Genomic DNA, 26,065 nt, shown 5'->3' with positions numbered 1-26,065 from the left:
AACACTTTGGCGACTCCCTTGTCCAGCTACAGGCGAGCTTTTACACCATCACAACTTCAGAATTTCTCTAGAATATGGGCTCTGCCCACTAATCCCTGGTTTGTTTTTTTTTCTCCCTCTGCAGTGCCAGGATTTCCCTACCCTGCTGCGACCGCAGCCGCCGCGTACAGAGGTGCCCACCTACGAGGCCGGGGTCGCACGGTGTACAACACGTTCCGAGCAGCAGCTCCCCCTCCTCCCATCCCAGCCTACGGCGGGTAAGGAGCTCTGAAATTCTGAAATTCCCTCACCTCTGGCTCAGCATGGATCCCAGGAGCCTGGGCACCGTTCCCAGCCCTGCTGCATGCGGGTCGTGCCTGCCCGGCACCGGCGCCTCGCACTGCGGCTTGAAAAATGACTGTAATTTGTACTGCCATGCTTGGTGGCCTTAAGCATTTCAGATGTCACATATTGTTATGTAAATGCTCCCGCAAACGGAACGCTCCGGAACGGGGAGATTGTTTCGGCTAAAGGTATATTTTTGATGATTGCAAACATCTGGTTATTAAGGAGGTTGGATCGAGTTAACTTCTTTTTTTCTTCAAATCGCCTGCTGAAAGTTGTCTCTGCACCTGAAGGCTTAGTGCTGGATTTTTTTTTTAATATATATATATTTTTTTTTTATTGCAGTTTGCTTAGTTTTTCTAGTTGCCATCTTTGCCATGATAGAAATCTGGGGTGCTCCTCTCAGGACATGGCTTTTGTGTACATTTGCTTAAATAATGCCTTAAGGTTTTGCTGTCAGTGACCTGCATTTACTAAAAGCAAGTAGTAAACTAAGGAACGAAGAAGAGGAATTCATAGTAACAATTTCTAGTAAATCTATAATCTTCTTTATTTCAGAAGATTGTTTAGGTTTCATGTATATTTTTCGGGGAAAGAAAGAATAAACAGTTTTTCCTGTAGCACTGCAAAGCCTGACACAGAAAGGCTTCGTATGCTGCATATAACACAAAAATCCTAGTAATATTAGCAAAAGATTTTCAGCTGTTAATAAATTAGGAAATCTGTAAAATCAGAAAACTTAGCAGATCCTAGGCCAGAGTAGTATTTTGTCATAAAAATTGGATTTGCCATTGCCTCCTTGTAGAGCTGTTGGCTCTTCCTGGGATGGGTCAGTAAAGGTTGGCACAGGCAGTGAGAGAAGGTGATCTCTCTCTCTCTCTCTTTCACTCTCTCCCTGCCCTCACTGAAATCCTGTTCAGCAGCTCCTTGGCTCCCACTGGGGATGTCCCTTTGTGCAGGAGCTCCCTGTCCCCCTGCTCCATTCCAATATGTGATGGGTGCCCTGCACCAGTTCCCACAGTTTCTCAGTAAACCTTGCTTCCATTAAGCCAAAAGGAGTATCTTTTCCCAGACAAATTTGCTAATCTCATCAGTCAGCCTTTGGCCTGAGTTTTCAGGGATTTATTTATACAGGCAGTTTGACCATTTTGTCACATTGGGCAGTTTATTATCTCAAAGAAATGAGACATTCTAAAAAGTAATGTAAGAATCATGCCACAGAATCAGGTTATTTTGTAAAAGTGTATTCTGTTGATTTATTTGAGTTTTTTTTGTGTAGTTTATTAAGAAAAATAGTATTACTACTACTGGAGAAAGACAAACTTTTCTGAAGTTTGCCTGAATTACCTTTGGGCAAGGATGGTGTCCCACTAAAGTTATCCTTCTGCTGCCATACTCTTAGAGTCAGTCCAGGCATTTGTACATGGCAAAGATGGAAACAGTCAGAATTCCTCAGCTACCAAATGCATACTGCATCTAAAGAAAGTAGATGAGACTCTCCATCTCTACCTTGTTTAAAAGCAAATTCTTAAATTTGAACATAGAGTGCAATTATGTAGTGAGATAACGAGGTGGGCCACTCAGTTTCATGATCACATCACACCTTAGTTAAATACAAAGTCATAAAGGTATATACAGAAATAATTACCAGCTGTGTGTGATAGTTTTTGAATTGGAAAGTAATTTTTGGTCAGTATTTGCAAAATGAGTAAATACTTTCTGCTGAGTAAGTAATTTAAATTTGCCTTAATTTAAGAGGCCACATGTGGGTGCTCTATGTGTATGTGTGTGTGGTGGTATATACATTATTATAATTAGTTCAGTGACTGAGCAGCATGAATTCCATTTCCAAGAGTAGCGCATGTATATTCGCATGTAATTGTACTGCTTGTTGCCAGCACCTTTAGCAGTAAGTTAGATGTGTAAGCACAGAGAAGTCCTGTTGTAGGTCTGTGCAGAGGTTCTGCAGGCAGGTCCAGCAGTGCTCCAGCTGAGCTGGTTTCCAGGAGCTCAGCTCTGCACTCCCTCTGCTCTGCGGGGTGGATGGACAGGCTGGCTGGAGTTCATTCCCTTCATGCTCGTGCCAAATCCGGCTTCAGAGGGAGCCCTGTGTTGTCACAGGTCCCATCATCCTGTTCTTATGGTTTCCAGGTGTCTGTCAGGAACCCTTGCTAATCTAGGGCTCACCTTGCCACCAAACTTAATTTGACACTGCAAAAGGTTTCAATTACTAAGTCCTGTCTTAAATCATGTAGGTCTTAGTTCAGATATTTGTTTTTCCATCCACCTGTACTTTCCAATAAGGCCCTGCTCTCTGAATTACCCATTTTGTTATTCATACAGATATGTATAATTTCTCTACTGAATTACAATAAGCTGTAATTCAGTACAGAAATTATACATCTCTGTTGCCCTGATTGACAGCTGGGGTAATAAACCTTTGTTTTCCCATAATCTCTTTGGCCTGATATTAGATCTCATGTTGGTCTCTTCGCTGATACAAGAGTGTAACATGGAATTGCTGAGTGATTCTTTGTTCTCTGCTCACCTGTTCTATCCCGTGACCCATCAAAGAAACAATAAGGAATTTTCATCAGAAAAAAAAAATCTTTAATCAATGAAAGTAAGTTATGAGAATGTGGTTTTCAGTCTCAACATGAATAGAAGTCAAGGAAAATTATTAAGATAGTAAAGAGATCATAAGGGAATGAATCAGCTTAGAGAAGGAAGCAAATAACTTGGAATAGCATTTGTTGATTAGAGAAATTGAGTAAGCTTTGAATGCTGTTTTGCAATCCATTTTGTAGCAATTGATTATTTTTCACTCAAGGAAGGGGCCCAGCCTTACAGCCAAGTAGACAGTTTTATACTTGAGTATTTTCACTCATTAAAAAAAATACACATTTTCTATAGTGAAAACTATCATTTTAATAATAAATTTACATTAAAATCCATCCATGTTTAATTAGAAAAAATATTTCTAGAAACAACCTACGTGTAGTTGCAAAATATAAAGTTGAAGATTGCAACTACTGCCTTTAATGTTCCATTTTTTTATTAACTTTAGTCCTTGATCTTCCTCTAGGTCTTGTGGTCGTAAGGTAGAATGAGTTATGGTGGTTCCTGGTGAAGGATGTCTTCTGCTGTGCCTCCCACTTACTGGGGAGCAGCAGACAGGCTTTGCTGGGTCCCAGGGAGATTTCTGGGTATAACCATATTTAAGGCCATTATTTTCCTATAAGTCAAAGAATACCACATGTGCTTTAAAATGTGTAATTTAAAAATGGAATTACTGTTCATGAGATACATGGAACTACCCCAGTAATTAGTGGATCCTTCACTTTTGAGTGAGACATTTCACAATTCCTTGAGATAGCATCTTGTTTATTAGCTCACAGAAAGTACTTCACTTTTAGCATCTGTGGCATCATCTCTAATGCCTTGAAATATGAGAATGAGCAGTTTACTTTTAACTACATATAATTAATGTGTGTATCATAAACCCCCCTGACACTGATGAGGAGTAAAGCTTGGTTTGTGTCAGAATACTGAACACTAAAATTTAGAGTTTGGAAATCTGCACTGGGGAGCTTAACCTCAAAATGGTGCAGCAGGAGAGGGAAACAAGAGATCTTTAATTTGTGGTCAAGAAAACCCAGAGTCATGGTATATCTGGTAGTAGAGCAGTAGTAGACAGCAGGAGTAGTGCAAATGATGAGGAGCCTTTCTGCTTCATCATCCTTTGCTTTAAATTCTCACAAGTTTAGTGTGTGATGACTTTGTCTTCACATTCCCTCCCTACTCCTTTCAGCTCTGAGGAAGCTAACAGAGAATTAGGTGCAGTCTGTATCTCCTCCTCTGCTGTCTTTCTGGGAAAGCAGGGGAGAGCAATATGCTTTTTTCTCTTTGAAAAGAACAGTTAAAAAAACCCAAAAAAACAAACCCAGCCCTAAACAGAATTGCAAATTTGTGGGGAGTGTGGAGGAGAAATAACAGAGGCTATTCAGAAGCTGTTCCTCTTGTTAAAATAAACATTCTCAAGTGCTACTTGGTGACTGATTCAAAATGAAAATACAGCTACATTTTCTTTTTCTGAATTCTAAATATAAGAACATTAGTATGAGCTACCACATCTACTCAGGTTGTTACGGTTTTTTCACACTATATTTCCTTGGGCGCATGTAAAGTTCTTTTTACTTTGGACTCTGCATATGTGCAATTGTTGGAACAAAAAATGGGTTTTGCCAGCATATATTGATTTGTGTCTGCAGCTTTGTTCTCTGCAGCAATGCCCTCAGTCAATATCACAAAGCAGAAAATGTAACTTGTCCATGGCAGAAACTGGAAAGGCAAGAAACTGGAATTAGAGAACATTCTAAAGAGTTGAAACTGCCTCTTACAAGAATTTCAGTGAGATGTTTAGAGCTTAAAGCTTTAACTTAAAACTCTGTTATTACAGTGTGGAAAAGTGTTGCTTTAGTCCTGTCTTTGGTTTAAGGCTGGTTTATTAAACCAAAGGACTTTGGTTTAATAAGGCTGTAGCTGCACCTCTTCTCTCATTTGTCTCAAGGCCCCAGATAAAGGGTTCACCTTAAAGGTGGCTTCCAGACCAGGAGCTGGACAGTGCAGGACAGCGAGGGTGACCCTCCCAGCAACCAGAAAAGAGAAAATTGTTTTTCCCCAAGTGCTTTCTTGTAGCTGTGCTGGAGAGGCAATGCTGAGCTGTGAGCGTTGCTGTGCCCAGGCAGGAGATCAGGGAGGTGCTGCCCTTTTGTTCCCTTGGATCCCCACCCAGGCTGGCTGTGCTGCCCTGGGCAGGACGTGTGGGCTGAGGACCATGGATCCTCAGCTGCTGGGAAGTTTCTCAGTGAAGCTTTGTGCAATCAAGGGCTGTCTTTTCATGTCATTGAGAGATTATTCAACTCAATCCTTTTGAAAGATGAGGACAGAAAAATGATAATGAAGACAGATGTAGTTCTCCCAGGATATTGTAAAGGTGGAATCTAAACTAGTAAAGAGTTTGTGTTAATATAGTTACAAAAAGTGATTATAAGACATGGAGAGCTCCTTAAATAAAGGAGCTCCTTTAATAAAGGAGCTAAACTCATGCAAGTCAGATGTATAATGTCTGATGACAAAAGAGTTCCCTATTTAGATAAAAATAATTTCAGGGAATGATTATGTTGATATTTAAATGCACATTTTCTTATAAAATCAAGATTTCTCACTTCTCTGAGTTTTCCTTAGCACAATAAAATAAAAAAATACAGCTGAATAAATCCCCCGAATTTGTTCTTTTTAATTCCTTCAGGAAGCACATTAGCACCATTCTTGGGGTGAAGTAACTCGGATTTCAGTAATGTGGCTATTAAAAAAATCTCTGTTGTTTTACAAGGAGCAATAGTCTTACCTGCCTACCAGGATATTTTTTTTTAATATAAAGTGTAAAAGGAGCTGTTGTAACATGGGTCCCTGTGTGATGCCTTCAGTCTCTTCCCATGCTCAGGACATCCCCTTTGTTTTTTGCCTAGAGCCTCAGAGAGAGAAAAAGGGGTAAAAAACCAAGCAAATTGAACCAAACTAACAACAACAACAACAAAACAAAAAAAAAAAAAAAAAAAAAAACAAAAAACAAAAAAATACCAAAAAAACAACCCAAAAAACCCCTTGGAAATTTATATACTAAAGAAAAGAAATCAAAACTTAGTGGTTGGTGGTTTACACATTGTAGTTCTGATGAAGGGTGCTGTTAGAAAATACATTCGACTCTACTAGTAAGATTCAGTCAGGACAAGGACTCTGAATAGAGGAAATATTCTCTGAAAAATCTATGGAAATGTGAATAATTACTTTTCCTCAAACTTCCGGAGAAGCAGAAGGGTTTTTATTTAATATCACTGTCATAATGCAAGATCATAGAGAGGAAATAAGATAAAATCAGCTGATTTTTTTTTGTAGTGCAAGTCCTGCTTGGGACTGTTATACTCATTTGCCTGATTCTGTCACTTCATCTTAATATTGGCCATGTCTAATGATGGAGTTATGCATATCTGTCTCATTTTAGGGATGAGTACATTTTTCAGCATAGTATGTATGAAGGGGTTTCATTTAGAACCCAAAATAAGTTTCTGTGTGTACATAACTGGAAGGAGGACTGGGGTGGATGAATGAACCTGTCCAAGATTACAACCAGCTGCACTTAGGAATGAAAAATTTATCAGCCCCTTTTCATCTTTGCTGTGTATCCACAGCTCACCAAGAGGAGGAAGAAAAAAGTTTCCCTTTCTGACGGATGCTTTCTCAGAAGCATTATTTTCTGAATAACAATGTTTAATAGCAATGGAGAGTGGGATGTGTGAATGTGCAGTGATGGGTTGGCCTCAGCTGGCTGCCAGACCCCCCCCAGCTGTGCTCTCCTTCCCCCTCTCAAGAGCACAGGGGGAGAAAGGATGTAGGGGGATAGAATACAAGAAAATAAAGATAATGTAGAAAGGAATCTTACCCCTAAGGAGTTGCAGCTGGGCCAGTTATCACAGATTAGGAGCAGGCCTGACTTTACCAGGCCACAGCTGCAAGCAATGAGAAGAGGAATGCTATAGAAGAGTGGGGTCTGGGTGAGAAGGGAACTGGCATAAGTTGGCTGCTGTGTGAAGAAGAGTCAGTGCTCTGAGGAGCTGCCCATGAGAAACACCAAGGTGTGGAACTGTTGTGATAAGGAGACAACAGTATGGAACCCCTGCGATAGGATGACAACAAAAGGAGGATGGAAAAGCTCTTGAGTTGAGATAAAGACAGGGACACTTCATGCCAATTGCCATCATGGGCAGAACAGACTTGACTTGGAAAATGAGTTTAATTTGCTATTGAAGTGCAGTTAGATGGTTACAAACAGAGGTAGGACTTAAACCACCTTCCCCCAGCTTTCCCCCATCTCCACCAGGAGTGGCGCAGGGATGTGAGCACCCAAGGGCTGGGGCTGTGTGGTCTCAGTAAACTCAGTATTCTTTGTGTGTCATCTCATCCAAGTCCTTCCATGCTGTCCATGATTGTGTGCTCCTACCTCACAGTCGTGTGGAATGATTTATTCCTTACATGCAAACAGGTAAAGAAAAACATGGAGTGTTTTAAAATGACCAGAGTATCCAAACCAAAATAGCAGTGTAACAACCTCTCTGAAAGCTGCCAGTATTGACCAGGTTTTGCATATTTTGCTCTGCAGACATAATAAATAGAAAAATATATAAGTAAAGATCTGACTCTGCTGAAACACTCTGATTTAAGTGGAGCTGAGTTTTCACCTGTTATTATTCCATAGCAAAGTTTTATCATCGTGTAGTTTTATCCATGTCGTTGTGTGCATGTATGCATATTTATGATTTTCTCAAGTGATTCAGACTTAGACCCATACCAGCTCAGCCCTGTGGGGTTTGGTCATTGACCTCAATAGGTCAGTTAAATTTCTGACATCAAAATTCTTGTTGGAACTGCAAAATGTCGTTGGCTAGCAACTTGGTAATAACTATTATTCCTAGATAATAGTATTCCTAAATTGAAAATATTGTTGCAAAAAATCCCTATTTTTTTTATTAGCTCACATATTTAGCTCTTGAAACAGCTTGGGTTGATTCTGATATGGGAAATACACATTTCAGGTTGCAGAATTGCCAAATGGATGTAAAATTGCCAGAATGACCTAATGGGTGTAATTGTTAGGCCACTGTTGTGCTGTTGGAGTTTTATTTAGCATAATCATTTAAGCTGTCTCTGTCATACTGTGTCATTTATCCTGGAGGGTTTAGAATCTTCCCCTGTTTACAGTGATGATTGATGTTAGCTGAAATGAGACCATCTCTGGGTGAACTGGTAATGGCAATGTTACCACATTTTTTTCAGACAAAAAGTAGTAATGTATCCAACCAACCAAAACAGGGGAGCACAGAACCACTGGCGTGCTTGCCAAAGCTGTAAAATGCTCAAGTAGGCAAAGTTGTTATTTTTTTTTTTTCCAAAAAGAATAGCATCCTGAAATTCTCAATACACCAGTTGTCACTATTGGTAATGTGCATTGAGCCAACCATGCAGTACCTGTGGGTTCTCCCACCTCTGTGTAGACTGGATATTGAGATGTGACCCAGTGGGTAGAACACCACCAGTGTAATTATTTCACCCCCTCCTCTCACCATTTCAACTTAGGCTGTGGGGTTTTTTTTGCCATCTAAGTAATGAGAAGCAACCCTTTATTTCAGAGGGTCAGCATACCTGCAGGATGAGAAAGCAGTGCTTCAAGAGATAGCTTTTTGCAAAGGTTTTGAAACAGGATGTAGGATTGGCCCACTGAAAATTTTTATAGCAAAGAAAAAACATCAATATGTGGCTTCTTAAAACTAAAAACAGGGGAAGAAAAAAAGCCCCCAAACTTTATCAAAAGTCTTTTCCAATCCTGCCATGCTTTGCCTTTAACTAAGCATTTGGCATACTTGATAAGATGATGTATTTGGTACAGGTTCACTTCTGATAATTACTACCAACCTCCTTAACCAATGTGAAGAGTGCCTTCCTTCCCCCTCCCCTCTGTTCTTGTGAGAGACTAACCTCAGCTGTGCAGGGGTTGGTGGCATTTGCATGTGGAAATGCACTAATATGGATGTTTTTCTTTGTGTGTGCATCCTTGCAGTGTTGTATACCAGGATGGATTTTATGGTGCAGACATTTATGTAAGTATTCATTGATGTGCATGCTGTCCTTGTACATTACCAGAGTCATTCTTTTTACAAGTTTGCTGCCTAGCTTGACTCTGTTTTGTCTATTTACCATCCCTTGCCTGTCAGAAAGAATTGAGAAGAATATCTCTCACATTGGAAGACCTTTCTGTTCATTACATCTATCATTGTTCAGTGGAGCTGAATTAACTCTTCAATCAAATGCTGAATGAATGCAAAAAGATGTGAAAAATGTGTGTGTGTATGGAGGGGCGTCTCCCTTCGTAATTGAAGTTCAAAGAAAAAATAAAGCAAAGCACAAACATTCTTTTGCAAATTCCCAAAAGCTCTTTTTAAAAAATCGAGGCAAGCTGAGTATTATTAATACTTGAAGTATGAAATACTTCATGGAGAGATACAGGTTTCCCAAATCAGCCAGCACTGGGGATATGTAGGTGCCATGGTGATAGTGGAGCTTAATGGCATATAAGTTTAAGATATGGCAATGTGTTGTCTGTAATCTGAGTAGACTGCCAAAAATTGCACTTCTAGAATCCACTCATTTCAGTTTAAAGGAGATGGGGACAGACTGCTCACAATAAAAGTGGATAATTTGTTAGGAAAGATTCAAAGGCCCGGATCCATCATTATCTATGCACCTAATTGTTCACCTACTTCATCTTAAATAATATGTTTATTTTTTTTTTTGCTATTTTTTTCATGTTTTCATACATTGGTTTTTCTTGCCAACTTTTTTTTATCTTGAATGTGTGCAAAGAGTCTCCATATGTCTGAGTATGCAAGAGGTGTCAGGGGGTTGAGGCCAAATTTCACTCTTCCAAAATTCTTATAGCTGATAGTAAGCAATATTTACTTTTGTTATTCTTTTAATAAGGCAGTCTGGTTCTAAGTTACAGGTATCATCTTGTTTCACCAGACAACTTTCTGTAACCTACTTGTACTTTTTCAGTTGAGATAAAATGAGACGGATGAGTTGCAATTTGTATCAATATTAAAAATTAAGTAGGCAATGCTAGGAAACATCCCTTGTGTTCATTATCAGCAATCTTCTAGAACTATTCCCAAGGGAACAGGTTTTTGTCAGTAAGTTTTATATAAAGAAGGAAAACAATTTGAATTTATGGATGAAGTAGGTTTTGTTTTTCTGACGGAGGTGGAAAGGCTGATCCTTATCTGAAAATTCATTTGTGCAGCTTAAAAACATACTTAAAATACATCAGTGAGATTTCAAGTCCTCTCCCTATGTACTTGTGTAGTCAGTGATGTTATCAGTCAGATAGTGTTTACAACACAAGAATCACCCCCTGGCTAAAGGTTTGCTCAAGCCAAATAAGTGGCTCTGATCTAACCCAACACGCTGCTGCCCAAATTTTGAGCTGTATTGGACACACAGTGTGGAATTTCTTCAAGTGTAGTTTCCAATTTTCACATTCCTTCAAGCCATCAAGAGTTTGACATCCATTTTGCTCAGTTTACCAGCCCGGAAATCTGAAGGGGCTACAAGACATCCTTCTCAGGAGGGCTCAGGGTGAGAGAATAGGTGGGAACTAAATGTTCCTGGAGCAGTTTGTAGGTTTGGAGCCCACTGCTGCTGAAAGCCAGGAATACCTCATTGGTGACTGACAATATTATTTTTAAGTGGCCTCACACCCTCTCACAGACCTTAATATTTTGTTTCCAAATGTAATGTGGTTTCAGTGAGAAAGATACTGAATAAATTACTAATTTCTAGTATGGCCACAGTTTTGTTGTCTGCAGTAGTTTTGTGCTTTAGGAAATGGAATAACTACACTGGTTTTCTCTCAGCTGCAGCCTTGCATTTTTGATTGCATATCTTTGTTCTCTTAATGCAACACAATGTTTATAGCAGCTGACAGAATTAAAACACTCTTCTGGAAATTTAGTTTCTTTCAAATATACAAATCTTTTTTATTTTATAAATATTTTTTCTTCACATTTGTGCCTTCTTGTATAAAAAGTATTTGCAGGGGAGGGAGAGAGAGATAGAAAGAAATGGCATAAATCAAATGAAACCTTAAAATTCACAGTGTATTAGTTCTTAGTGCAGCAGTTTGCAGCAGACCAAGTTATTTATTAAATCCCAATTGTTTATGACATAGCTCCACTCAGCTTTTCATTTTAAGTGCAAAGCTGAAGCTTTGTGAAATGACAAATGCTCTGTGAAAAAAGGAGAAAAAACATTTAAACAATGTAGGGTTTAATGGTAGATTGGAGGGAAAGGAGCCTTGGAAATACCACAGAAAGCAAAACAAGAGGCACACAATAGTGAAAATCCAGATCAAAAATATGCATTAATGGGTACAGCAGAGTGGGTTTTATCCTGCTCTGATCACATTGAGGAGCAATTGATGGACTCTGCTATTCTGTGCAGAACTTGGGATCAACAGAGCCTCTGGTGAGAGAAACCACAGATTAGGGGAAGGGAGGGAGGGAGACAGAAAAAGATACTGGTTGGGTAAAAACTGCAGGGTGAACCAAGAGCAGCAAATATCCAGAGCTGCTCAATACAAACCAGTGGAATAGAAAAGATTAGGAATATAAAAATTGGTGGGAAGTACAGTCTAAAGTGAAAAATCAACAGCTATGATTCTAGATGTAATAAAATATATTCTATATTTAATACAATTCTATATGGAATGTAATAATCCTTCTGAAATAGCTGAGCTATTGAATTCCCTTTTAAATGTGCCTTTGAGTAGGAAAAATAAAGGAGATTATTAGGAAGTAAGGAAGACCTTTTAAAATTAAGTATTGATTCACTAAGAGAAAAAGTCATTAAAAGAGAATTAAAGTTGCCTGCCAGCAAATATAGAAGTTCTTCGATGAAGATTGACACCTGTGAAAATAAGAAAATACACTCCACAAAATGAAGCAAAAAATAGTAACCGTCTCAGAAACAGGCAGTTAGAATAATAGCTCTGCTTTATCTTAAATCTGTTCCTTTTTTTTTTATTACCATTGTCATAAAGAATGTTTTCAGAATATGTCAGTCGTCAATCCACACCTAAAATGTGGGAAGGCTCAGAAAATGAGAACCTTCCACACCTGTCAGCACCAGCTCCAGAAGCCCCTTGGTAATGGTTTAAGCATGGCCATTAGTCAGTCTCACTGCTCACAGCAAGCTTTTCTAAACTTCCCAAGATTCTGCACCTGTGGTACTGCAGCTGGAGAGAATCCATGGGAAAATATACATGTATAGGTTTTAATTTTTTTATCTTTTTTTTTGAGCTGCTGGGCAAGAATAAGGCAGATTTTTATGGTCAGGGATGTGGAATGAGACTATTTCCTAATAGCTAACATCACCTTTAGCTCAAAGCCAGGATGCAGTTGGGGATGGAGGATTTATTTGCTTCCCAAGGGAAAAGCAGAGGTAATTATCTAACCAGCATTCCCCTGACCCCAGGTGGAGTCCCTGGAAGCCATCTGGTCCCCTGAAGGGCACTGTTCTGAGGGGAAAAACAGGGATTTGCAGATAGCACTGAAGGTTTGCTTTGAAGAACCAAGGATTTTTTGTGTTTGCCAGTGGAAGGATGTGCCATTCCATTCCCTGTGACTCACAGAAGCAGAGCAAGAAGAGGAGAAATTACTTTGCCAAGGGCAAAAGGGTCCCCAGGGAGGAGTGGGTTGTTCTTTGTACTGCTCTGTGTGCTGGAACACTCCATGATGCCTTTTTAAAAGTTTGGCTAGGTAGGGATGAAATGTCTTTTCATCTCATCTTTATTTGTGAAGTTAAAAGTACGTTCACAAAGGTACATTCACCAGAGCAATGCTGGTGATTTGTTTGGCTGGGATTAGTGCAGGTGGTGCCTGGGTATTTTACCAAGAGTTTTTCTGAGGCAGCAGCTTCCTCTGGGAACACAAATATATAGAAATACCCAAAACCTTGCACAGAGGTCAGGTCCATAATTTGAGCCAGCACAAACTGGAGGTAGATTGTTTATTTATTATTAATTCTCCCAGTCAAAGTTGTACTCAGTGGGCAGAACACTGTTTAAATCTCAATAGCAAGTGAGTGGAGGAAAATGAACTGACACTTTCTATATTCTGCAGCTCTGAGTTTAATTCACCTAATTTTTAATACCATTCTTCTATTTGTGGTTAATAAGGCAGGTCTAATTCTCAATACTAGAGAAGGTTTGGAACCTTGATTAATTTATGTTTGCAAAATACTCTGAGAGATCCATGAGTGAAAGGAAGTATAGGAAATATAAATTGAGGAAAATTAACTCTCAACATTCATATGAAATATTAAATATGTAGATAATAGGAAAAAATACTCATCATTTAGAGTCACTTTGTGGTTCATTATGTCTGAGAGCATGGGAAAAAAGTGATTTGACTATTTTTTGAGGAGGGGCACACATGTATACGTGGTTTTGTAATTTCTAGTTTCTGTCTGGGTAAGCTTTTGTGGAAATTAGCCTTACTGCAGATACACACACTTTATTTAAAAATTCAGTTGTATTTAATTTTCTGTTCATTTCCATTTTATCATATCTTATTCAAAATGTGTGTGATTTCCTTCTAAAATTGATTAGGATTTCCCTATAAAAATCACCAACTGATCTCTGACAGATCCCACTGCTCTTCTTCTGTTTGCCTGAACCAGAGATGTAGAAAACATTGAGAGGGAAATTCTAATTAATTGCTCTGGGGAATTTGCCTAAATTCCTTCCTTACATCCTTCTTTCCATCCTTCCTTCCTCATTGCAATCATTCCATCTCTGTTCCTTTATAGAGCAGTGTTGCAGAGCCTGTGTGTGGCAATAAGTTACCACAGGAATGGGGTAATTTTCCACTGATGGCAAAACCTCACCATGCTGGATGTAGGTTCATGTGAAATCATACTGATACTCAAATTAATATGTGAAGAAATGGATTCCGTGTGAGCAAATGGCAAAAATAGTGCACCAGCTGCATTTTATTTTCCAGATTCGGTCACAAAGTCATAGATAGTGATAGTATTGTTAATTTTTAAAACTACTTAAGTTGCTGTAACACTGTTTTATCATTGTTCTGCAAGTAGCAAATATGAGGGCACAGATAAGGCAGTAAACATTTTTTCATTATGGTGTCTGGATTTATTATTTTCAAAATAATAGTCCAAAGTCAGGTACTTTCTGCCTGGATATAAATATAAGAGGAAAAAAAGAATTCCTAAAGCATTTCTAATACTTAGAAACTGAAAATTGTTAATTTTAAAAATGTAATTATTGCAGTTTTGTTCTGAGTATTTTATTTTGCAATATAGTCTAAGGCATGAGGATAATTATATAATGTTACTCAGGAGATGTAGTGAAGATTACCGGTGTATTCTCCAACTAAAGTATCAGCCAAGTTCAAAATTAGAGAATAATTGTAAAATAGATCTTGTTACAGAAGTTGAGTTCAGGGGTTTGAACTGGAATCCCACCCCAATTTCCAGTGTGAAGTGTTCCTCCAAGTGTTTTCTTCCTGCAGTAATCAACAATCACATGAAGTAACTGAAGTAAAACAATGAGAAAACTTGGTCCAACACCAAAACTGCAGAACACAAGCCCCATAAAAATAATTTGCTTAAGCATATTTTAATGTGTAATTTATTATAGTTTATTTTAAAATTATGAATTTGTGACATGGGATGGTAGGGAATTAGATTTTCCCTGATACCCAAATACATCCTGCTTTTTTTTAGTTCTCCAGAGAATGCAGGCAAATTCAATGCCTTCAACCTTTTTATATTTGTATTGCTTTATACTCATTCTTGCCAGGGCTCTCATAAATGTCAGACTGATTGCTGAATCCAAAACATCTTAATAAAGTTCAGAGTCGAGCTTCATTGTTCAGCAGAAATTCTTTGAAAGCAAATCAAAATGTAAGCATAAGAGGAATGTCGCTCTTGTGTCTAGGGAGCAAGGAAGGGTCTCTGATCACACACTGACCAATTTTTGGTGATAGTTAAATTAAGGAAAAGAAACCAGTGCTCACAGAGCCCAGCAGATTTCAGAGCAGCTGCTGTGGGAGCAGCCTGTCTCATTTTTCTCCCATTCAGAGCTGCTCATGGTGGCCTGGTCTCAATTCCATGCTGTGGTAGGAGCTGGTGTGTGTGGAGCTGGATTCACTTGGAGTGGCTCTCACTTCTGAGTCAGGGGTTTTAGGAGTGGACAGCAGGACAAGCAAAGGAGTTGGACACCCTGGTGAACAGAACCATGTCAGACTTGAGATCTGCCTCACACTGCCAGGACTGGATCAGGAAAACCAGTTCAGTATCTTCCTCAGAGCAGCATTCAGGGAATTAAAGAGAAAAGAAAAGGGAGGGGAAAGGTGTCATGTTTCACAGAATCAGCAGGTTGGAAGAGACCTTCAAGACTGAGTCCAACCCAGCCCTAACACCCCAACTAAACCCTGGCACCCAGTGCCACTTCCAGGCCTTTTTTAAACACACCCAGGGATGGTGACCCCACCACCTCCCTGGGTAGGCCATCCCAATATTTAGCCCTCAAAAACCAGGAGGGGAGAACAGATAAATTTGTACCATCTCTCACCTGTCTCACTTTGACAGAGGCCAGCCCAAGTGTGCAGTTTGAATTTCTCTCCTCTCAGGCTCAGTTTGTAGCTGGTGACATTATTTGATATCCAAAGGCCTGTGTGTACATACCTGCAGCACTCTGTGCCTGTTGTACATTTTTGACAGTGATAGCCTTCTGCTGGGTTATAAAAATGAAATTATCTGAATTGAGAAGGTGTTTTTGTCTCACAGCCTCTGTGTGTGCCCAGAGGAGCACAGGAGAGCACGAGGGGGTTTAGGAGATGCTCATTCCTGCCTGATCCCAGGGCTTGTGTGACACAATTGCTGCTGGCAAGGAGCAGGGAGGGACAGGTCCTGTTGTCTGTGTGAGCACTTGGGAAAAAAAAATCAGAAATAATAATCTTCAAATAAGCTGACAATTCAAAGCCTGGAGTTTCTAATGAGCTGTCAGTGTATGTAAAATTTGTGTTTATTCTTAGGGTGATGTGGCGTTGTCGGCTGAAGGATTGATTTCCAAACCCAACCTGCTTCAAATCTTCAAGCCCACAAAGGTTTACATGTGTTAGGGATGAAAGCCATTCTGCCAGGCAAAGTGGTAGAAGGGGAAATAGCTTGTAGAAGTAGTTCAGATTGCTTTTCTGAAAAGAGCGAATTTTTATTTGCAAAATCAAACTAGAAAACCCACAAAAGTTCCTGCAATAAAAATGTTCTACTGTTACAGTAAAGACTGGCACATCGTGGCCTATTCTTCCTGCTTCAGCACGATATCTGGGGTGAATGCAGCCTTCCAAAAAAAAAAAAAAATAGAAAAGAACCAATCCATTAAAGCAAACACTTCAGCAAAGGAGTGAACTTTATTCAAAGCTGAGTGAGCTGATACTGTCTTATTCAGCTCTTTGTTAGGGAGGGGTTGGGTGGGGAAGGCACCACAGCAGCCCCTGTCCCAGAGGGTGCTGGGGGGAGAATTCTAATTGGGACGTAAATCGTGTTTGTGTTATCAGCAGGGCTGGGCTGGGGCTGTTAATTGGCATGCTGAGATCATTTGGAAATGGTTGATATAACACCGTGGTCCATTGAACAGGAAGCTCTGCTGTTTTCACAGTTTGATAATCAATGCATCACTGCACTCAATTCCTTTCCAATGTGTGTTTGTTTGTCCTGTTTGCTTAATTGAACAGCTGGAATTACTGTTACATACAACTGAATGTTAATTCATGGAAGAGAATTTTGCTTCTTCATTATAATTTTATGTTTAAATTGGAAACCTATGTAACATTAAGTGTTAATTGAGTGCACAAATTCATAGGTTTAATCAACCAGGCATGATAAATCATATTTTGTACAAAAAAAGAATTGATTATTAGCAGAGTTTGTCTTTTAAGTTTAGCACAGCTTTGTGAATATACATACACTTTGTTCATATGAACAATTGCTGCTTAAAAACTTGGAGAAGAATCCAGTAATGTCTTGTAAAAAAGCTTACACTGATCAATAGAGTTCATTGCTTTCTCCTGATCTCTGGGACAAACCTTAAAAAAATCTGTGGTGCTCCATTTTGCTTCACGATTCACCGGAATATTTTCCTTACCATTTCACTGCAGTATTCCCCATGCATTTAACCGAACTGCAGCATGACTGTACTCTTTCAATCGTTGTCAAATGTTGCAAAATGTGCTGGAAGGTGCCATGGCAATGCAGTTAGAGCGTGAGTTTGTGTTTCAGGGTGGTTATGCTGCCTACCGGTATGCCCAGCCTGCCACTGCCACTGCAGCTGCCTACAGTGACAGGTAAGAGCTCTTTTCCTGCTCACAAATATTGGACCAGTGGAAGTTGAAGTTGATTCTATAAATTTGCCTTGTTGAAGTCTCATAACTGTCTTGTTGCTCTGCAGATAATTGTGATCTCTAAAGCAGGCTGTTTTATTATAATCCATGAATAGCCATAAATTGAGAGACTTTAGGCCTTAATTGAGAATCAGGCATGAGATGTGCACATTCCCAAGCTGTAGATCATCCAGTTAACGTCTGTGACCCTTGTACAATGCAGATAAATAAATGTACAGATTCATGATGGTCTGCTACGAAGGATCATTATTTGTCTTAGGAGTATTATTTCAGTTGATTTAGAACCTTGAACCTATTGAGTGCCCTCAATTCTCATTGACATTGTTTTTGTCAGTGGAAATTGAGAATGAACTGTGTCTAAGCTTGAAATGGAAAACAGCATTTTTTTTTTTCCATTTGCTTTTTTTCCCAGGCATTTGATTCTTTTTCAGTACTTGAAAAAAAAAAAGAAAGAAAGAATATTTTTCTTTTGCTCTGTATTTTATCCTCAAAATGTAAACCACATTCAGTGGAAACAATATCAGTAATGGAAGAACATATTAAAATCTGCACATTCAAAGACTTAATTTTTATCAACTAAGAGTGATGTCACATACATTAGTGTATCTTCTTGAAAGATGGATGTTGGAATCCCTCAGAAGTCAATGTCTAAATTGCTGTTGACTTCAGTAGGAACAGGATTTTATCAAATTGCATAAAATTAAGTCTTTGCAGTGTGTGGACATGATTTTGTAATGAGAAGGAGGATTATTCTACATTTTCCTCATAAAATTCACCTTAAAATCTATTCTATCTTTAATATTTTTCAAGTCCTTGAGGAGTGTTCCCTTCTAAAGGGAGGGTATATTTGGTGGCAGAGACACACAAATAATTTTCTTCATGATGGCAGTGAGAAGTAAGGTCACGCTTCTCAATACCTGATACAAGAAAGTTTTCCCTTGGAATCATGGAAATAATTTCTTAAGCCTTAAATACATATTGAAAAAATTCTTTAAATGCTAAAATTAGTGTTACAAATGCTTCTGTTTCTTAAAGAAGTCAAGAGATTAAGAAATTCTAGTGCACAATTTCTTAGATCGAAGCGCTGTTCATGGATTCTTTATTTTTAGAACCAAGTCCCATGGTATGAATGTTACAATGCTATGCATGCATATTTGCCTTTCAAGTGCTTATTCTGGGTAATGAAGATATATTTTTTTAAAGTTATGTGAATAAAGTAATTTGCATGTATGGCTGAGGCATGCTGTGTCAGACAGGTAAGCAAGCTACTTTTTATTGATTTTGGGTCAGTGATATCAAGTAGATCTGTGCTGTGTGCACTTTGTTGGCAATGTTGTATTTCTACTTAGGGGAACCTGCACAGGTGAAGTGCTCCTCAGTAGTTTCATTTCATTTCCACAAAGGTTTGTTAGCATGTCGCAGCTCTAGGGTTTTTATGTGAGCTTTTCTGTAATGCAAAACAACTCCTGCTTCTAAAAACCTACTAAACCAAAAGGACAAAATTCTAAATAACCTCCTGTGGTGAGCCAGGTTTTGCCAGCTATCTCTCAGGTGTCCCTGGATCATTTTATAGGCTGTTTATTTCTATTAATTAAACCTATGCATTACACAGAGAAACTGAACAATATCAAGCTGAATTTTAAATGCTTTAATTATGAATTGATGTTACCTTCTCATAAACCAGATCAAAGGCTGAAAGATAAAATATCAGTTGGTCACATGTTCTGCTATGGGCAGAGAGTCAACATCACAAAGAGTTATGCTGCCAAAAAGGTAAACGATTTGTTTAGGAAGATAGTGCTCTTAAATGCTGTAAAGAAAGCTGGAAATGGCTTCAGTAGTAATGCAGTTGTTACAATCCTTAATTATTTTTTTGAAAAAAATTGTCTAATTTTCAGATACATTTTCTGTATAATTAGAATTGCAATAGCCTGTCTTTGCTTGCATAATTTTAGATATCTTAAATGAATTTTATATCTTTTGGATTTTTTAAATTTATTTTTGTTTTTAAATGTGGTTAACCCTCATCTTCAATCTGCTTGCCCCAAATGAATATGGTTTCTTGTCTTAATTACAAATCTCATAACTGAATTTCTTTACCAGAGTATCCCAAATCTAGCATTGAGAACAAAACAAATAACAATCTGCTCAAACATTTCTTTGCATGTGGGAAACTATGTGCAAACATGGATACCTCTGATTATTCACAACTGCAGTTTGTTTAATTTGATTGACTTTTTGTTAATTTTAAAATTAATTTAATTTAGTAACTTTTGTGAAATTATTAATATTGAAGGAGCTGAAGTGTACTTCAGTACCACTGCTTGTATCTGCTCTTCTTAATGTAATTATCATCTGCTCTCCTCTCACAACACTGAAAATTCCACATCTCCTTGTACACTTATTTAGTGTTCATATGAACCCCTATTTAATTTAATTACACATGAGCTGCACTTACTGCTTGTATAAAAAATGATGCTCAAAGAAATTGAGTACCACTGAAGCAGTGACATATAATGGAAATACTACTTCATACTAATTTTAACAATAAGGAAAGCTTTGGGTTTTTTTGGTCACCACTCATATCCATTATGAATTGCAATGTTCCATATTTGAAAGGCTTCTTAATTCAGGAGATGGAAAGAGGAAATCTTTAGATTGGAGACATGTTTTGGTAAATTAAAAATAAAGGTTAACAGAAAGATTTGGGACTGCAGAATCAATAGACCAAGTCAATTGATAATGATCAGTGTGAGAGGGCTCTGTTTGAAGAAATGCAATGGTATCCTTGTTTGTCACAGTTGGAAATGTTGCTGGAAATAGGCGAGGAACAGATATACAGGGGAGAATCATGTGGCAAGGAAATACCATTAAACCAATCAATGCAAACCCCAAAGTATTTATCAAGACAGATCATGTACTCCTAAACCCAATTTCACAACAGGGGTAGGCGTGGCAGATCTCTCCAGTCATTTTTTAGGATCACAAAACAAAAACAACAAAGAAACAGGTACATTTTGTTTTATTTATGAAGCAATAGAATCACTGGATACAAATTCTGATTGCAATTTTTATATTGTGTGATCTATCATATATTAAATTGCACGTACAGATTTGAAGGTCTTTGCAGAAGTGGATCCAAAAAATTTATGTTTAACTTGCCAAGATTTAAAATATTTCTGATAAGTTTTCCAATTAGTATAAATCCTAAAAGGGGACCTATTGGTCTAAATATACTCTTCATCAGTCTGGAACTTGCCTGGCAAACTCTCTAAACTGAGCATATTTGGAAAAAAATAATTGTAAAGATGCGCAAGAGACACTAAATCAGACGTCAATAAAATGTTTGTACAGCTCTTATTCATCTTTCATGGAATATTAAAAAAAAATAAAAAATAGTTAGATTTCTGTCCAAGTCTGAAGAGAAATTAGCGAGGTCATCCAGTTTTGTATTGCTGAGGTAGAGGGAGTCGGAGCATGGCAGTGGGGCGTATTCTCATTTTGTCATTGCATGTTCACTTGGTGTTGCTGGTATGTCTGTAATGCTGTACTGGATTTGACAGATCCATCACATAGCTCAGTGAATGGCTTGCTTGAATTAAGCCTATGGGCAGACTTATTCACATTGATTGGCTATTGGTTTTGTGTTTTATGATTTGATTCTTGCACCTTCGATGGGAGTAAGGGCGATGTTCCTTTTTTGGCGCGTACGAACGTTGGCAGCGGTGTTTGTGCAAAATGTGTCTGGGAGCGCAGGGAGCAGAGCCCTGGCAGGAGGGAGGCAGCCCTGGCTGAGAGGCAGAGCCCCAGCCTGTGCTGCCTGCTGTCCCCATGCAGGGCCAGGTGTGTTTATACATGGATGGTGCTGTATCCATATATACACACGCGTTCCCATCCATCACACACGCTCACACTCACACACAGAGGGTGCTGCTCTGAGCACCATCCCCTTCTGTAACACCAAATTTCAACCTCACTCCAGACTGTGGGGATATTCCCACTGACCACTTTGTTGTCTGGATTAATTCCCTCATCACTGGAAGCTGACTCTCTTTTTTTTGCTTTTTTTTTTTTTTTAATAGAATAAGGCATATTCCGAAATATTTTGCACTTAACACTTTCTAGTAAAAAATAAGTTTTGGGTTTTTTTTTTCTCCCACTATCAATTTATGTTACATGTTCTGTGGTTATACCTAGGGTTTTGTGAAATTTGAGAGAGAAGGTTTTGTCATGTGGAAGTTCCATATCTTCCAGACCTTAAATCTTACTCCTGATAAAATCCTGATATTCTAATAGTTTACGTTTTTAACATGTCCATGTGAAGCATTCAGTTTTTAAAAGCAATAGTGTCTACAGAAATACTTTAATATATTTTCCAGTTGTCTTTGGGCAAGTATGTTACTTGATATTTGTGCTCAGATTATCCTAAAATAGAATAGGTACAGAATTGATTTAATAGTAAACATGCTCATTAAAGAATGAAAGTTTAGAATGAAGAGTAAAAAACCACAAAATATAAATTGTGAGCTTCTATAGCTGAGGGGGGTTTTTATTATGTTGTGGACTATATAATCTTCTATTTTATGATTAAACAATGAAAACCACTATATTTTTATTCAAATTATTTTCTCTTGTTGAAGATTACTAGAGATATATACTAAAAATTAAGGTTTTGATTGCATATAAAATATAATAGCATCTTGAGCTAGAATTTAATTTTCCATTAAATAATTTTACAGAAGCATAAATGTTTTAAAATCTAGTACCTCATTCATTTCATGCTTGTGCCTTCTTAGATTAAGGACAAAGAGTTTCTCTACACAGTTTCAGTTTCTAAAGGAATCAGGTTGAAAGATGAAAAAAAATAGAATATAGTGGTAACTTTTCAACTTCCAGCTGGAACCCTCCAACATTTGTGTATTTTGCTGTCCCAGTGGAATCTTAAATGGAAAGGTTTGGGGGACGATCCATAAGGAGGAATTGTACAGCCCATATTGTAGGTTACTCAAATTCTGACAATGAAAATGTTCAGTCAGCACCTTGGCTGGCTACAGAGGTTGTGCTCAGCTTTTCTAACAGCAACAGAGAATATATTTAACACTTCTTCTGCAAATGCTTAGGTTCGATGTGGTGATGTTTTATTAGTCTAGTTTGTTGTTTTGTTTTTTTTTTTTTTTCCCTGGATAATCCTGTATGGTAGCTAAAGCTTCTTTATTCCCTGTTATTTCAAATAAAAATCAAATTATTGACTTGGCTGTTAGAGAGAAGTAGTGGCTTTGGCCATCTACCTCTTAGAACTTTATGCCTGTGTGATCTCTGGCAAACTAGAGGATCACTGGAGTCATGTCAATATTTCATAATCCATTTTCATCCCAGTTCATTCAGAGTTTTGGGGATGACTGGAGTATATGACTCATAGTGTAACCATAACAGTACCTTTCTGTGAAGAGTTAGAAAGTAAAAATGGGTGAATATGAATAAAGAAAATGTTATAGGGACAAAAAATCATCAAAGTGTTTGAAATTCCACGAGCACAGACTTTCATGTAGTACATTTTGACAGGAATTTCCTGAAAGGAAAATATGTTGCATAGGGTACTTTCCAATAATTGAAGCATAGCTCGTTCTAAAATATTGCAGATATGACATTTTTGGGGGAGACTCAGTGAGTCACGTTTAGGAAAACATTTTAAACAATTACATTTCCTAAAAACATAATCTTCTACCAGTTCTAGGAAGCTGCTTTGATGTTTGAATACATTCCTCTACTGGGTGGAATTAACCTGTTTGCTGGTACTCTGAAGGCTTGATTCACCTGTGTGTAGTTTGACTATTCATTTAATATCCAGGAAACTGCTAAAACTCCTCCACCAGTTCAAATCTGAGGGGATACAGTAGTGAAAAAGCTTGGTGCTACTGCCCAGAATTATGGCAAACACCAGTTATTAAACTTTTGTTGTGTCAGAGCTGGTTTCATTCATACCCTACTTCTGCTTCTCTTACTTTTAATCTCCATTCTCACTCACTGCAGTATCAAGGGATATTTTAGGAATCCCCATAAACAAAGAAAGGCTTGGCTTTTTCTGTGAAATCTGCTGTGACATCCATGCTGGAAATTATGAAGAAAAAACTGGGATAGAAGGTAGAGGTTAGACTAAAGCCCAGATTTCCATACCTGGCTTCCTGATGTGCTCAAAGCTTAAGGTGCTCAGTACTTTTGCTGCCAGGTTCTTCTTGAGCATAGGGAGAGCTGTTAAATGCTCATTGTGTTAAAAAAAAATAAATGTCAGCACACCTATTCTGACATTTACATCTCAGTTTCAGTATCCTCTCTTGGTTTATCTCTCCAGCTTATGTCTGGTTACGTAGCCTGACTTTTAACTTGGGAGTTCCTTATTCTAATGTAAAACCTCATAGTAAATAACTGTCATTATGAATATGTTATTTAATGGATTTTCATACGTTTTCTCTAAAAGGAGGGAAGGGAAAGGACTGGTTAACATTTTTAAAGTAGGAATTATCTCATTACTAGCTCATAAAAACTTCTTTGCTCTTAGAGGATATTGGAAGAAATTGCAACTTTAAAACTTTGCAGCGTTGTACTCAGCAGGGTGGATAAATACGGAGTTGGGGAGTTACTAAAACATTGATTCCTGCTCCAGCAGACCAAAACTGTTACAGTCCATTGGGTCACTGCCTGTGACAGGATAGACCATAACAGTTCCTTTGGACATGTCAGTGGCTAATTACACACTGCTCAGTTCTCAGATCATTGCCTTGATAGACCACAAAGAGGCAGATTAGAACGTGCTCCAAGGGTTGTCAGCCTGAGTGCTTTAAACCAAGGAGGAATTAAGAGCACTGTGCAAGAGGAAGGCAGAAGATAAAGGAATGAGATGTTTTAATAAAACTGGGATGCCATGGGTGTAGTCTGTATGGGTTAGTGTCATTTGCAGTGTGCTCTGGCAAGGTGATGAAGTATTAGAAGAACAAACTTTAAATAGCAATGTTGATGAAATTAGTCAAGAAAGAGGCAATTTACACTCTTGCATGTTTTTACTGTAGCACTTCATACCTCTGAGGAGCCTAAAACATTTCATTAGGTATTTAAATAGATTTTTTTTCATATTCCTTTGGGCTTGTCAAGCTGCTGATACTCTAGGAACCCACCTGAGGCAAACATCAGATTGTAAGAATACTGCAGGAGCGGGAATAGAATGTTTATCCATGTATCCTGAAGAAATTTTAGTGAAAATTGCTGTAGGGTGTTTAATATGCATGCATTAAAAGAAAAAAAAATTAAAGTAAGGACTCTGAGTAAACCAAACATGTACCAGCTTCTAAAGTTCGTTTTGTTTTTCTTGAATGAATTCTTAAATAATCCTGGCAAGGTTTTCATGTATATGGTATTTTAGTTAAAATAGGAAAAAAAAATCCTGTCAACTAACTTGTGAAGTCATTCCAAGCTTAATAGACTGTAAAGGGAAAGACTTTTTATTCATAATTGCTGAAGTTTGTAATTATACCTCTGTATGTTAGGAAAGTTATAGTGGATAAAATGGTGGCTACTAGTAAACTGTAATAATTGCTATGAAATCAGAAACAAATATAAAGTATGTTTTTGAGGCATTATTTTAAGGATGCCATGATATACAAAGAGAACAAATCCCTCAGTTAAATAAATGGATATTTTTAATGTATTTTAGTGAATAAAATACTGATTCTTTATGCAAGGCTGACTTAAAAATCCTCTTTGCCCTAAAGAGAATAAACAATATGTCCAAAACACAGTAATAAACAAATTTTTCACATATAAATATTAAGACTTCAAATATAGCCTTAATTTAGCAGTCCTGGATCATAATGACATCGATTTATGTTGCTGACATGGAGCACTTCTGAAATAGAATTACTGCACTTCTTCCTCAAGTATTTAATTTAAGTGCCTAGACTGTGTTAATCACACTAAAAAGCCAATAATTTTAGAGCAGTTCTGCCATTGAGATGGGTGTGAATTCTTCTACAGATTTGTGTGGTATTCAGAATTTCACCTCTTAGGTTTAGGTTTTACTTTAAAATGTCCAGATTTACTTAAAAATCATGTGTTTCTTTTGCAGATGAATATTCATCTTTAGACTCTGTATATTGCATTATTAATTACAAATGATTTTATACTAGGTAATATATTGAATGATCATACATCAGAAAAATTCCACTGATGCAGCAGGTGATATGAGTTAGACCCAAGTCTATTCGTATAGCTCTGATTAAAAAAAAAAAATCAGGAAATAAAATTTGTAGATCTAAAATATGAAAGGTGAGAGACCTACAGATTTTCCCACTGGTTGTGACACAAGATATTGTCCACATTGTGGCAATTTATTAAAAATAAGCTTTTTCTTTTTTTTTAATGACAGTACTAAGTTGGAAGGTTGCATCTATTTGCTAGAAATTTTCTTTACACGACTTTGAGCTGATGGAAGGACAGAGGGGGGGTGTTTGTATCCAAGACACTGACATGGCAGAATTATTGCATCCACCCTGAGTGCAGGGTGGACATCCCTCCAATCTGCTTTGCAGCAGCACCATTGGACTGTGCTAAAAGGAATCTCTCTGTTCCAGAATTTGAGTGGGCTGTTTAGCTAGTTC

At 37.9% G+C, this 26,065-nt stretch overlaps 1 protein-coding gene across 14 annotated transcripts in view; it reads left to right on the top strand.

Annotated features, from left to right (window-relative positions):
• Positions 1-26,065, top strand: part of RBFOX1 (RNA binding fox-1 homolog 1) — an 815,431-nt gene that overhangs the window by 767,391 nt on the left and 21,975 nt on the right. For all 14 annotated transcript variants that reach the window (XM_030957849.1, XM_030957841.1, XM_030957844.1 and 11 more), the window contains 3 exons: positions 125-257; positions 8,999-9,038; positions 17,296-17,360. In XM_030957849.1, the coding sequence (XP_030813709.1) occupies positions 125-257; positions 8,999-9,038; positions 17,296-17,360 (238 nt within the window). The remainder of the gene's footprint in view (positions 1-124; positions 258-8,998; positions 9,039-17,295; positions 17,361-26,065) is intronic.

Source organism: Camarhynchus parvulus, chromosome 14, assembly GCF_901933205.1.
Source record: "Camarhynchus parvulus chromosome 14, STF_HiC, whole genome shotgun sequence".
NCBI lineage: Eukaryota > Metazoa > Chordata > Aves > Passeriformes > Thraupidae > Camarhynchus > Camarhynchus parvulus.
This window is presented reverse-complemented; position numbering and strand designations above follow the sequence as displayed.